Genomic DNA, 13,617 nt, shown 5'->3' on the forward strand with positions numbered 1-13,617 from the left:
CCTGAAAGAACAATAAGGAGGACTGTGCTTAATAGGCACTACCCCATAGTTTATTCAAATAGGTTGCCTTAACTTTGGCCTTGTGTTTGGTTCCCTTCAGTATGTTTGTCCAATATGGCCCATGTGTCTTATAGTCATACTCAGTGTGGTATTTAATCAACTTCATAGTTGGCTTCTGTTGCTAAGGCCCTGCTGCTTGTGGCAGCACTTTAATGATAGGCAGTGTATTTAATGAGGCTTCCTTGTATGTGAGCATCTTGTATCTGAGTAAATATGGTAATAATCAGTGGCTCCCTTAAATGGAGCTTGTCACCCTGTTTGAAAATCACTGGGCTAAATTGCCTATTTTGGACTTCTTGAATTGAGCTCATCTGCTTCTTCCATGTCCCTGTTTGACAAGGGAGAAATCTTCTCTGACTGTCAGGGTTCAGTGGAGAAACACTTATTTCATGACTATCAAGTTTACAAGTTTTCCTAAAAATAAAATCCATTTGTGGAGTTCTAACTTCCTGAGTTCTCAATATAGAAATTAGAGGAAAGTTTCAGTAGTGTGATCTAAGGGGACTTTTCTTTTGTGAGCATCTGGAAGAGTTGGTCACTGGCTGTACCATAAGTGTTCACTTAGTTCTTTGAACCTAGGGAATCTTGGCCTGAAGTGCAAGTCTAATTCATTAGAACTCTGTACATCTTCTCTAGAAAATGTCCTAGATATGTATCAAAAAACTTTACAAGTTCCTTGATAGCCTCGTCTGTCTGTGCATCTGACTTCAAACAGTGAACAAACTGCTTTCTTTTTTTTTCTTTTTTTACTCCAAGAGTAGACTTCGAAGACATGACTTAAATCATTTCACCTTAAAACAATCCTGACCTCAATGATCTAAATCAGGGGTGTCCAACCTTTTTGAACGTGGGGCCGTATCGCGAACTTTTTATCACCCACTGGGCCGGCAAGCCATGTTCAAAGACCTTGCAAGAAGCGGTATCACATCAGGATGTGATGTCACATGACCTTTGATACCAATGAAGTTGAAGGAAGTGACCATGAAATGGGCCTGGAAATGTGGCTTAAAATCCAAAATAAAAACCAATATAAAAGCAACAATGAAATAATACCAAACACTTGACTGAAAAACACTGTCGCATAATGAAAGAAGCAAGTTGACAGATCAAATGTGGAAAAGATATATCCGGCAGAGTGGAAGCTAATCAAAGGTGGAGGGATGTGTCTCGGCAGGAGACACCTGCATGGCACTTTGCAGCCTCAGCTGCTCGCTGCCTTGCAAGGGGCAGGTGGAGGGGAGGGAGGAGGGAGCGTGGGTTCCTCTGTGCATCTGAGAGGCTGCGGGAGAGACTTGTGGCTCAGCTGGGCACAGCTGCAGCTGGGTGTGGAGCGGGGCAGGGGGAGCAGCTGCCATGTGCAGGAGCCACAGTCTAGGCTCTTCCTTGTCCTCCCGTCCACAGCCTCCCTGGGATGTGTGGGAAAGACACCCTCTGCTCTGTTGCTGCCCTGGTGGCCATGTGTGCCTGTGCTGCCTCCCGTCCCCAGCAGCACATAAGCGTCCCCCTCGGGACTTGGGGCCTTGTGCAGGCGGCCAGGCCCAGAGAGCGCAGGCAATGCCTTGCTTTGGGGCAGGGAAGCGGGGCTGGCAAGAAGCAAATGGGTAAGGAGGCAGGCAAGGGCTGGTAGTGCCAGCAGCTGCTGCTTGGCTTCCCGCGCGGGGCCACTCCAGCAGGGCAGGGCACAGGCATGGGCTCGTGTTGGGCTGGGGAGGCTGGGGTAGGAGCATGGGCACTCCCAGACATGCATCCTCTCTGCCAGCGACCGGCATGTTCCAGGCCCATGAGCGGAGATGCTCCTCCACCACCCAGCGGCGAAGTTCTCCCATGAAAGCTCTGTCCTATGCCTGCGGCACTGGCTGTGGCCGCCCGGGTGGGCAGGTGCCCGGGGCCGCTCAGCAGCTGCAGTCAGCGCTGGCCCCGGCTGGGGAGGGGTCTGGCCCTGTGGGGGACCTGGCCATGCCGCGCCGTGCCGACACGGTGCGTGCGGAAACCTTGTCCCTTCCCCAGCCCTTCAGCAGCCATTAGGAAGCTGCTGAGGGGCTGGGGGAGGGACAAGGGGTTTCCTATCACAGCACCACGAGCCACAGAAAATGCCGTGGCGGGCCGCATGTTGGACAAGCCTCATCTAAATGAACACTATGTATCTGTTTAATGAATTGAGTGTACCAAGTGCTGATAGTGTACTTAAATGCTAATCTAAAATTTTGTGACCTCTTCTTTCAAGGACAGACTTCTATAAAGAGAATGGGTTCCTTATTAATACACTTTTTTCAAGTACTGCACTGAATAAAGGAAAAGTTCTTGCTCCGCATATAAAATAATAAGCACTTCAATTTGGGAAGAGTAGAACTAACATAGTTGCTAAAGTATGTAATCTCAAATATACTTATACAATATACCTGATAGCAGGCTGTAGACTTTGATATGCTTGTCCAGTGGAAAATTTACTACACTGAATAGCGTTTGAGCTTCAAGTGTGGTCCCCCCCCCCCCCCCAGCTAGTTTATACTAGAGGTATATCTGCATATAATACATGCTGAATTTTGAGAAGCCCAAAATTCAAAGGTTTATTGGGGGGAAAATAATAGAAAAGAGAAGAAGGATATAAATATGTAGAAGATATTTTAAGTATAATTCTTTATTTTATGGGTGCTTCCTAATGGTTCTGTGAAGCAAGACGAGAGAGGGGCATGGTCAAGATACTTTAAACTTGGATAAATAGCTTGATTAACACTACCTTGGTTTGCTTCTGCATAGAAGCGGTAACTGTGTGCATGTCAGCTACATGTGAGTGCCTGATTTTTGGATGAAATCTGCCTGGGTATGTTTTGAGAATACAATTAAATTTATCTGAAACCCTATTCAGTTACATGACTGGGTCATTAGACAAGCTACATCTCAGTTTGGACTGATCATCTATTGCTGTCATTAAGATTTAAACTACTTTTTACATTTATTGAAATTTGAGTGATTACTAATAATTTACTTGCCTTATGCCTCATTGGCACACACAATTGAGGTTTTGAATAGAAGACATCACTTCAATAGGGATGCGCTGATTATATTGTTTGGCTATCAGATTGACACCAATAAAGGAGAAATCATTGTTATCAGCTATTGATTTTTCATGGTCCTTGTAGTAAATAATTGCAGCCATGTGCCTGGAGCACCCTGGCAAGTGTAGTCTGTCTGGTAAGTCTGTTGGAGCAGAAGGGGTGTGGTGGTGGGCAGGCATATGGAGGCACAAGGATTGGGCTGGGCTAGCTTCTTGTCCAGTCTCCTTTTTTGAAGACCGCCGAGGTAGGGGACAGCACCTTGTTAACTGGCCATTGGTATCGACCCAAAACTTACTGGTGCACCCTTACTCGGTTCACCCAATCTTAATGTACCCTTTCACACTTTCTGTGTTATTACTTTTAATTCTCTGTGTCAAGTCCCTGAAGTACTGTGTGGTTACTCATAGGGCCTAACTGCATCTTGTGCCCACAAGTCTTCATTCTGGGAGCTTCTATATGTTTTCTGCTCAGCAAAACTACACAGTTTATAAAGTCTTAATATGCAAAATGTATTTACTTATCTTGTGTGTCATGTCTGTCAAAGGCAGAACACTTTTAGTCCACTCTTGATGTTAAACCAAGCCTATGTTTTTCCATCTAGTAAATGTATAAAGTGGTATTGTGATATATTCTAAGTCTTAAATTCATACCATTAATATAAATTTGGTTTTAATTTATGCTTTATTTTTTGTGTTAATGCTAAATATTTGAGTAACTATTCCATAACATACTCTTAAAATTATTGAAACTAGCATTTCTTTTCATGGAGATCATTTTTGTAGAGGTGATAAACTGAGCTTTTATTGAAGATGGTCTTGGGATCATGTGGTGTTAGGAATATTGCATCAAAGCCATTGTTCTGTAAATACACGAACTTCATGTTCTCTTGGTACCAAGCTATGAAAACAAAAAGCCCAAATTGCTATTTAAAGATCAGTTTTCTTCAGGTGTCTTAATCATGGGGCTTTTCTTCTCCCTTTTTTGACTATTACAGCATTTAAGAAGAACCTTTTGGTGTGTGTTTGCTTTTTTTCCTCCCTAATGGACAATTGTTCTGCAGCGCTAGCCTCTTGTTCTGTATACTGAATAAGTGTTGTGGGGGGGGTGTATACTGTAATAGAAAAAGTTGGGCTTTTTTATATATTGAATAGGTAGCAGTTATGTAGAATGCTGTATTACAGATTCTACACTACTTGTATACTATTAGCAGTAGACTTAGATTTTTTTCAATATGAATAAAAATCTTACAGTAAAGTTTTGTATAATCTATTTTAAGTGCATTGAAGAAATGAAATGTGAATCCAGGCCTATTAAGATTGACAGAAGACTGACGGGTGCCAATATAATCGATGAACCTTTGCAGCAAGTGAGTTTTTAATATGGAATATTTGAATTTATTGCTTTGTTTTTTGTTTCAGGTATTTGTCTCCATTACTGACTTCACTTGCATGTTCTATAAAATAAATGAACTGCTGTAATTGATTTATTACTTAAATACTAACTTCATAATCTTGTATGCCCTTGAGGACTGCTCTAAATAACTCTAACCTGAATACCCTTCACTTCATAGCTTAGAAATTACTTCTGTTAAATCAGACACTTCCTATATGGAAAACTGAATTTAGCCCTAAATTGTAGGGGCTGCTTGTAATAAACCCTTAATGTTACTTTAACTTTTATTTTTTTAATGGTTCAATAATGGCTACCATCAGCACAGTAGCATGTGATTACTATGTACTGTTTGCAGGTGTGAATGGAACTTGATTTAAGCTGCTTAAGTAATGACAAAGTAGGCTTTCCTACATTGACATGATTGCTTATCTGTATCAAAAGACAGAAGACTACATCTAGGTTGAAAATAATTCAGTCTCCATATGTTTTCTCTATTGAATAGAAGATGAGAAACCACTATTTAACACCCCAAGCTCCTATGTAACAAACTACACTTAAAAGGTTTCACTAAGTTTTATCTTCCCAAAGACTGCTTGATGCTCCTTGTTGCCAGCAGCAAGTGATTTAAAAAAACTTCAATAGTATGGGCTGGCCTTTCTTCATAGTACTAAATTGTTCTGAATTGAAAATCCTTAGCTATAAGCCCAAATGCTTTTTTTTAAGATGGAGAAATGTTAAGATTTAAGGTTGAACTTCAGGCACACCTTGTACAGATACAATTTAATTTCATTTTCAGGAGTTATTTTTTGAGAATTTAACTTCTGGAAGAGTGGGTCCTTTCCAAGTTCATATTGACAGGCACTTACATATTCATAGCTTGCAGCTATTCAAAAGATTCTGTGCTTTAGGATTCATTAGTATTAACACAGAAAAAATGCTTAATTAGGATTTTTCACTCTTAAATTTAAGCACAGTAATTGGTACTAAACTGCTTTTTTGGACCCAGTTAAAATTATTACTGTGTTCCTTTATGCTAACCATGCAGTTATCAGCTCTTCTAACTGAGTCCAGAGAAGAGCCACACGCATGATCAGAGGTCAAGAAAACAGACCGTACGACAATAGGCTGAGAGCTATGGGGCTCTTTAGCCTGGAAAAGCGCAGGCTCCGGGGTGATCCAATGGCCACTTATAAGTTTATCGGGGTGACTACCAGGATCTGGGGGGACCTTTTGTCCATGGGATGACGAGGTGGAATGGTTATAAACTACTGTAAGACCGTTTCAGGCTGAACATAAGGAAGAATTTCTTTACTGTCCAAGCCCCCAAGGTCTGGAACAGCCTGCCATCGGAGGTGGTTCCATCACCTACATTGAATACCTTCAAAAGTAAATTTGGATGCTTATCTTGCTGGGATCCTATGACCCCAGGTGACTTTCTGCCCTTAAGGCAGAGGGCTGGACTCAATGATCTTCCGAGGTCCCTTCCAGCCCTAATATCTATGAAACTTTACATCCTTACCAGAAGATTCTGGAGTTGCTTTCTATATTTCATTTTGGTGGCCTTAGATTTCCTTGATCTTTTATCTGCTTTTCACTTTATCAGACCCTATCTCTAAAACTTTCTTGATACTGGAAGGGGGTACTAATTTTCCAAAGATGCTGCTGCTGCTGGTTTTTAATGTTTTTTGTATCCAGTTTCTACTTGTGCTGGTGTGTGTGTGGTCCCTCACATCGTTCCCATAGAAGATGGGAACTGGAATTTGCAGGTAGAATGAATCTTTCTCTTCTGCAACACTGATCTTTTTTTTTTTTAGGGGTTCAAGACACTTGCGCCAGAGCCAAAGCTCTGCCCAACAGTCTGTGTAGTATTCCTGTCTAGGTAGCAGAAGAGCTGCTGTCTTGCCATGGGCCTGGCTCGGGCACCTTTTGGAGAGAATTGATAGTCCCAAAGAATAGCTAAGTTCTTTTGCGTAACCTTTCTTTCTGCCTCTCGTTCCTTTAGTCGAACAGTATGGTAGCTGGTTCATTGTTTTGAGCCTTCTAGAACTACAGAAATTGTGACACTGTAAGAATTTGTATAATTTGACACATTCTCCATTTGTAGTAACTAGAAAAGGACAAAGGGTGTCAGAATATTTGTAAACTGCATCTTCCACATAAACTATATTCTCAGTTTAGTAATAGGGTGAATGCTGGTACAATTACTAAAGTAAACACAAACTTCAGTACAAATGTAAAACCTCACCATTTCAATCGCCATAATTTAACAAATGAAATCATTGTTTTATCTGTGTTTTGAGTCAGTTGTCACATCTATAAGCACAAACAAGCTTTTTCTTTCTTTCTTTTTTCTCTTTTTAATTATAGGTAATCCAATTTTCCCTGCGGGACTATGTCCAGTATTGGTATTATACATTAAGTGATAATGAATCCTTTCTTCTTGAAATCAGGCAGGCTCTTCAAAATGCACTCATTCAATTTTCTACTAGGTAAGATGTATTTATATTTAAATGAACTTGACAAATGCAGAAATCTTTCTTGGATTGCTGAGTCATTAAAAAAGTATATGTGCAAATATTTTAGCTGCTATGCTGTATAGCTTAAAAATAAAACTATTGTGAAATGATTCATTGTCTCTTAAAATAAGTGCAAAACAGCTGCAAATTGTGCCCATCCTATGACTTAAATTGGTGAGATGATGTTTCCTGACAAACATTTCTAATGGAAAAACTAGTTTGTTTCACCTGTTGTGAGAACCACATTTGTGGTATAAAAATATCTGTTTTGGCAACAGGATGTGTGTCCAAAAGAAAGTCTGTCAAAAACACAGTTGAAGTATTTGGATAAGAGCTTTTTGAAATGAAGAGAACTGTTTATGGCTTATGACTTCATGTTCTGCACTAAGTTGTTCTCTTCAGTATGTATGAGCAGTGCAGTGTTTTTCAAGCAAGTAAAACACCAGTGTCAAAGAGAATTACATGAGTTTTGACTAGAGGCTTACTCTGAAATTTTGTTGTTTGGTCACATTTGTAGAGATGGTACCTTTTTACCTGCTGTCAGTCAAGCAGATGTTTTTACAGAGATTTTTCTCATTGCATTGAGAAACATATACTAACAAAGGAAACATCATCATTATATGGACAAAAGGGTGAAATTGACTAAATTATATATTAGGGCTGTGCATGATTCAGTTTTGCCTGATTCAGTGGCTGAATCTCCGAATCGAATTGGAGGACCCTTTTTAATGTCTCCAAGTTGATTTGGACATAGACAGCTTTAAATGATTTTTCTACATGCCTCTAGGTAGAAGGGGCACTGAACCCTGCGGTGCTGGGGCAGAAGCTGTGTCCAACAGAAGCACAGGGCTCCCTAGCGCACTTACCAGCAGACTCAGAAGTGGACCAGAAGCGTTTCCAGTCCACTTGCTGCTCTGCCAGGACCCCCTGTGCCCCCCCGACTTGATGACTGGTCCCTTCTGGTCTGAGGGGGCACCTGGGGTCCCCTTGTGGCTGATCGCTGGGTCGTGGTGGGGGGATGTGCCAAGGGGTCCCCCCAGCATGCTCCCTGACAGACCTGGGTTTCCTGCCGAGCATGCTGGAGAGCCCCCTGTGCTGCTGTGAGATGCTGCATCTGCCCCAGCACAGCAGCGATCACAGCCGAGCTGCTACCTTGAGGTATGTAGAAAAAACTTTTAAAGCTGTTCCTGAATTGCTGATTTGCCAAATCAGCATCCTATTGTTAGATTTGGATTCAGCCAAAACGAATTGGGGACAGTGATCTGAACCAATGGATCAAATCACTGTCCCTTATTCAGGCCGAATCTGAATTAAATAAGACCAGTTTTGCACAGCCCTATCATTCACAGGTGCATAAACACTGGAAACTTTTTTTTTTCCCGTCCTGTCTGCCACGTCTGTCACTTACTTTGCAGGCAAAATTTGTCCCAGATAGCATTGCTTGGGAACCACCACTGTTGTTAGAGTCAGAGTTTGGGGTTGAATAATCCGTCTCGTCCAGTTTACATGGATTGTCTTTTTTTAAAATGATCAACCACAGTGCTTGGAGGGATGAGGGCAACCAGCTGTAAAATGGATCTATGCCTGTTCTGGCTTGTAAAAGCCAACTGGGGGAGCCTGGGGCCACTGCTGGCGGGAGTTGTCAGTGCTTCTCTTGGGAATGGCAGGGTGAAATGACACTGACTCCTTTTCAAGAAGCAGGTGCTTTTACTTCCCATAAAGGTATTTCCCCATCTCCCACTTTTGGTGGGGAAGGTCATTGTCAGACGACTCCAGGCACGTCTGGATGCCATCTGTTTCTTGGACTGTTGTCAGTCCTGGGCTTTGTTCTGGAGATAGCATAGACTGCTTGTGGCTGTGGTTGATGCTCTTCACCTAAAGATTGACATGGGAAATCTTTGCCCTGCTAATCTTACTCAGTCTTTCTGTGGCCTGAGGTGCTTATAAAATGTACGTGACCTGGTAGCTATTCATGGGGCAGCTCTAAATTGGTCTTGCTTTTTCCTAGCAGGTAGGTCCCAGATAGTTGTAATAGGCAAGTGCTAGTCATTCACCTGGGACCTTTCCTGTATTGTCCCCCAGGGCTTCATCTCATTTCCCCTTCTGCTCAATGTGTATATGAGGCCATTTGTGTGAGATTTGTGTAGAAATTTGAACCGAGGGGCCATCAGCATGTTGATGCTGCCCATCTCTACCTCCTGTCTTCTGAGACTGTAGAGCTAGGTTCAGTTCTTTCCGAGTGCCTGCAGTTGGAAGCGGGAGGTGGGTGTACCAGAACAACCTCCTTCATATACTATCACTGTGCCAAGTCTGCTTGGTGAAAATGCATGGGAGGTGGTTCTTGGCAGTCACCTTTTCAGATCTGGAATTCCCTCCATCCCAAGGCCTGCCAGAGCACAAGTCTGGACCTCTTTCAGAAGCACTGCAAGACCTTTCTGTTTGGGCAGGCATTTCACAACCAAAACTAGGCCGAAATATTTTATAGTGGGTCTCTACTTTGTTTCATCACTTTCTTCTTCAGATATCTATATGCATATCCTTGGGGGGGGGGTGCATATGCAACAGTGCTGAAGCTTGGAAACCTTTCTGTATGAGAACCCAAAGGACATGCCATACCCTTTTCTTCCCCCTATGCTTGCAGGTTAAAGGGTAATATGTCCTTCAATTGGTTCAGTATTAATTGGGCTGCCAATGCGAGGATGCGGTCAGGAAAGCTAACTGCACCTCATCATACAACCACAGATGCATCACGAGCAGGTCCAAAGAGGTGATCCTCCCACTAGTGTGACACTGGTTAGGCCACAGTTGGAGTACTGTGTCCAGTTCTGGGTGCTGCATTTCAGGAGGGATGTGAACAGCATCAAGAGGGTCCAGAGGAGGGCCACTCGCATGATCGGGGGCAGCAAGGCAAGTCCTACAAGGGGAGGCTATGGGACCTGAACCTGTTCAGGTGCCACAAGAGAAGGCTGAGGGGGGATCTTGTGGCAGTCTATAAACTGGCCAAGGGGGTCCAGCAGGCAGTGGGGGAGTCCCTGTTCTCCTGAGCACTGCCGGGAGTAACAAGGAATAATGGTCACAAGTTGATGGAGAGTAGATTCAGGCTCGATATCAGGAGGCACAAGTTCACAGTCGGGGTGGCTAGGATCTGGAACCAATTTCCAAGAGAAGTGGTGCTCCTACCCTGGGGGTCATCAAAAGGAGGCTAGACAGTCACCTAGCCAGGGTTGTTTGGCCCTAGCATTCTTTCCTGCCTGTAGTGGGGGGGTCAGACTTGATGATCTGCTCAGATCCCTTCTGACCCTACCAACTATGAAAGTATGGCTTTAGTGTCATTTGTGTTTGACAAAACACCTGTGGCTTATGATCTTGGAGTCTGCAGTGTGGTTGAAGTATGTAGAGCCCCTTTTATTTGTCTCTTGTCTTTCAGATTTACCTTGTCTCTGTCCACTCTACTTCTGGCCCCGCCCCTTTTATTTATACCAGAAGCTGTGACCCTTGGGGGCGGCAGTTATCATGGCTTCATCAGCAATGAGATTTGATTTTTGCGATTCTCTGGTGCTTTGCATTCCTGTAGGTGAAACCTGATAGCTGTATTGTCTCAAGTCCTGGGAAGTGCTCCATATTCAGATCATTTACAGCTATGGAAGAGTATGAGAATTCTTTCTCATGGCTAATTCACATGATCAACACCTGAACAGGGACATCAGGTGCTAGTGCTGCATATTGTGTGGTAGCAGTTTGTTAGTAGGACTGGCCTTGGTTCTGGCAGAGTCTTTTGAACTATAGCTCCAAGGTCAGTTCCCAAGAATGCTCAAAAGGAGGCCTTCCTTGTTTATATTCTTAATGGTACATTACCTTTAAACTAATCTCTGGTTATGGAGTTCAGGTCCACTGGGAGCTATTAAATAGGACGGTCAGGGATGTTCCCTGACATCCCTAAACCAATGATGGTTTTTTTTATGAGGGAGGATATGATGGGATGGATTACACTAGACTTACTCTGTACATATACTTTCCCACTAAATCATCTGCTACTTGCTGTTATTGTTGACAGGTACTAGGCTAGGGATCATTGGCCTGACCCAGTATGGAATCTCTTCTGTTCTTTGTGTTGCTCACTGCATTCTTGGATGTCACATCTCTGTGAGGATATCACTGAAGCTTCCAAGGTGGAACTGCCTGCTGTAGCCAAAGCACATTCCAACATAACTTGCTCGTGCAGTTTCTCTGAATCTATATCAGCAGGGTAGTCGCTTGGAACTTCACTGATGCCTCCAAACATTATATAATTGCACAAGTGGTTTTCCAGTTGATGTTGCCAAGAAATCTCAAAAGCTTAATTCCAGGTATAGAGGCACTGGTTTGAAACCTCCTATATTGAAAATATGTATGTGGACAGCTGCTCAAAGAACATTGTTTGTCCATATGTACATCTTCATCCTTGCCTCCCATCCTTTCTTGCTTGGGAGTCTCATGCCATTTAAGATTTTTGGCGTGGAAGAAATGGAGTCCTTTAGCACAACACAGGGAGAGATTGGCTATGCAAACTTTACTGCTAAGGGAAAAAGGTCTGAACTTCAATGCTGCAAGTTGTACGTACTCAAAATGAGGCTCTGCATAGGAAGACTCTTGTTGCAGACCATTATCATCTTAATTCTCTGGTGATTGAAGAGCTTATCTAAGTTTTGTGAGTAGGTTTCAACTGGGGGAATTGGTGCTGATGGAACTACACTGATATGGACTCCTAGTGTTGAGACAGTTGACTTCTCTTAAACCAGCTTTATCCACCATGCTTACACTTTACAAGTTCCTTTTTGCACTAATTCAGTGGGGCTACACTATTGGTAGTTATATTTCAGGGTATGGCCTATGTAACTTTAGGCAGCTTGTTATGGGCCGGAGAAAATGCTGGTGTTCTGTTGCTTAAACTTGGAATATTTCAATTCTAGCCATAATGTTACCAGAAAGAGGCCCAGAAGTTGGAACAGCCTTAAGTAGCAGTAGTATAAACAAATAACAGTGAAATTAAATAGTTACCAAGCTTTCCTCAATTCAGTTTTGTATCAATTTCAGAACCTCTGTCACATGTAATGGCTAATGATGAAGCGAAATAATATAAGGTAGAACTACAGGATGTAACATGGGTGATCCAGGATATGTAAGAGGGGGGCTTAGTATCAGGAAAATACCTTGCTGTTGAAAGCCTAGGCTGTGGAATAGTGGAAATGGCTTGGAAGCACTATTGCTCATGGTACTTAAGACTAGACTAAGCAAAACGCTAGACGGCTTACTATAGGAAATAATCCTGTATGACCACCCGTAGGTAGCCTGGATGCTCACTTCCAATGACTGGTTTATGAATAAACTTCAGTGATTCTGGTTTTACAAGCAGGAAGGAATTTCACAGGTTTTTAGACTTCCATTTAGCTATAGGCATAAAAAATAACAGATCATAGGAGTACCAGTTAGATTCTATATATTAATTTCTGACCTGCTTTGACATTAAAATAGAACTTAAATTTGTCATTGATATTTATCCTAAAAGTTAGTGTGATCAATAGGCTGACTGTATACTGCTTAATAGGGGTGTGTAAAATGGGCCGTATTCTACTCAAATTTGACCCGAATCGGGTACAATGATTTGATTCATTGATTCAGATCACTGTCCCAATTTCATTTCAGTGGAGTTTGAAGATTCGATGCTAATTTGGAGAATTAGTGATTCAGCCATAGACACAGCTTTAACTGTTTTTTCTATATACCTTGAGGTACTAGGCACAGCTTGTGAATGCTGCAATGGTGGAGTGGCTGGAGCATCCCATAGGAGCATGGGGGAGAGGGGGGCACCCTTTGTGCTCCTGTTGGATGTACAGTCTGCCCCAGCATCTCAGTATTCACGAGCCACTTGGTACCTTGAGGTATGTAGAAGGAAACATTTAAAGCTGTGTCTATGGCCAAATCATCAAATCTCTCCCAATCGTCTCTGGTTTGTGGTTTTTGTTTTTTTTTTTAAGGGTCTTCCGATTTTTGATTTGGCCACCAAATTGGGCCAAATCTCTGCTGAATGGAGCTGGCAATTTTTTTTCTTCCCACACAGCCCTACTGGTCAGTTCTTAAAGTGACTTATAGCTGGGTCTACAGCTGGCACAGTTACCTGGCATTGGCTCTCTGTTCTAACAGGCTACAGTGTAACCTAGACATGCTAAAAGGAGAATGAATATATAACACATTATTTTAAAGTGTTTTTTTTCTTTTTAGAAGATGCTCATTAATGTAATTGTGTAAGGCTGCCACCTAGTGTTTGCTTGATTTATCAAGTACTGTGGGTGAAGGAGTTGGCTACTGAACTATAAATAGTTTTGGTAACTTCATGACGGAATATTTTCTGCTTTTCACTGTTCTGCCTTCTTTCTGATATTGACTTTATTCTTGTAAAGTTCTTTGCATCTGCTCCTGGGGGATTAGTTATATAGAAAATAAGTTTTTCTTTGTAGTATTGTAGAGTTTGGCAGAGTGGGTTCCAGAGTAGTTCTCCTTTTCATTTGAGAGAATTCAGACAAGGGTATTTTTGGTACAGAGAAGTTGTGGTAGGT

At 42.4% G+C, this 13,617-nt stretch overlaps 1 protein-coding gene across 3 annotated transcripts in view; it reads left to right on the forward strand.

Annotated features, from left to right (window-relative positions):
* Positions 1-13,617, forward strand: part of SNX13 (sorting nexin 13) — a 128,150-nt gene that overhangs the window by 54,829 nt on the left and 59,704 nt on the right. For all 3 annotated transcript variants that reach the window (XM_090046832.1, XM_090046831.1, XM_090046833.1), the window contains exons 4-5: positions 4,393-4,482; positions 6,876-6,997. In XM_090046832.1, coding sequence (XP_089902958.1) covers positions 4,393-4,482; positions 6,876-6,997 — 212 coding nt within the window. The remainder of the gene's footprint in view (positions 1-4,392; positions 4,483-6,875; positions 6,998-13,617) is intronic.

This window comes from Crocodylus siamensis, chromosome 5 (assembly GCF_052110815.1).
Source record: "Crocodylus siamensis isolate JL-2025a chromosome 5, ASM5211081v1, whole genome shotgun sequence".
NCBI lineage: Eukaryota > Metazoa > Chordata > Crocodylia > Crocodylidae > Crocodylus > Crocodylus siamensis.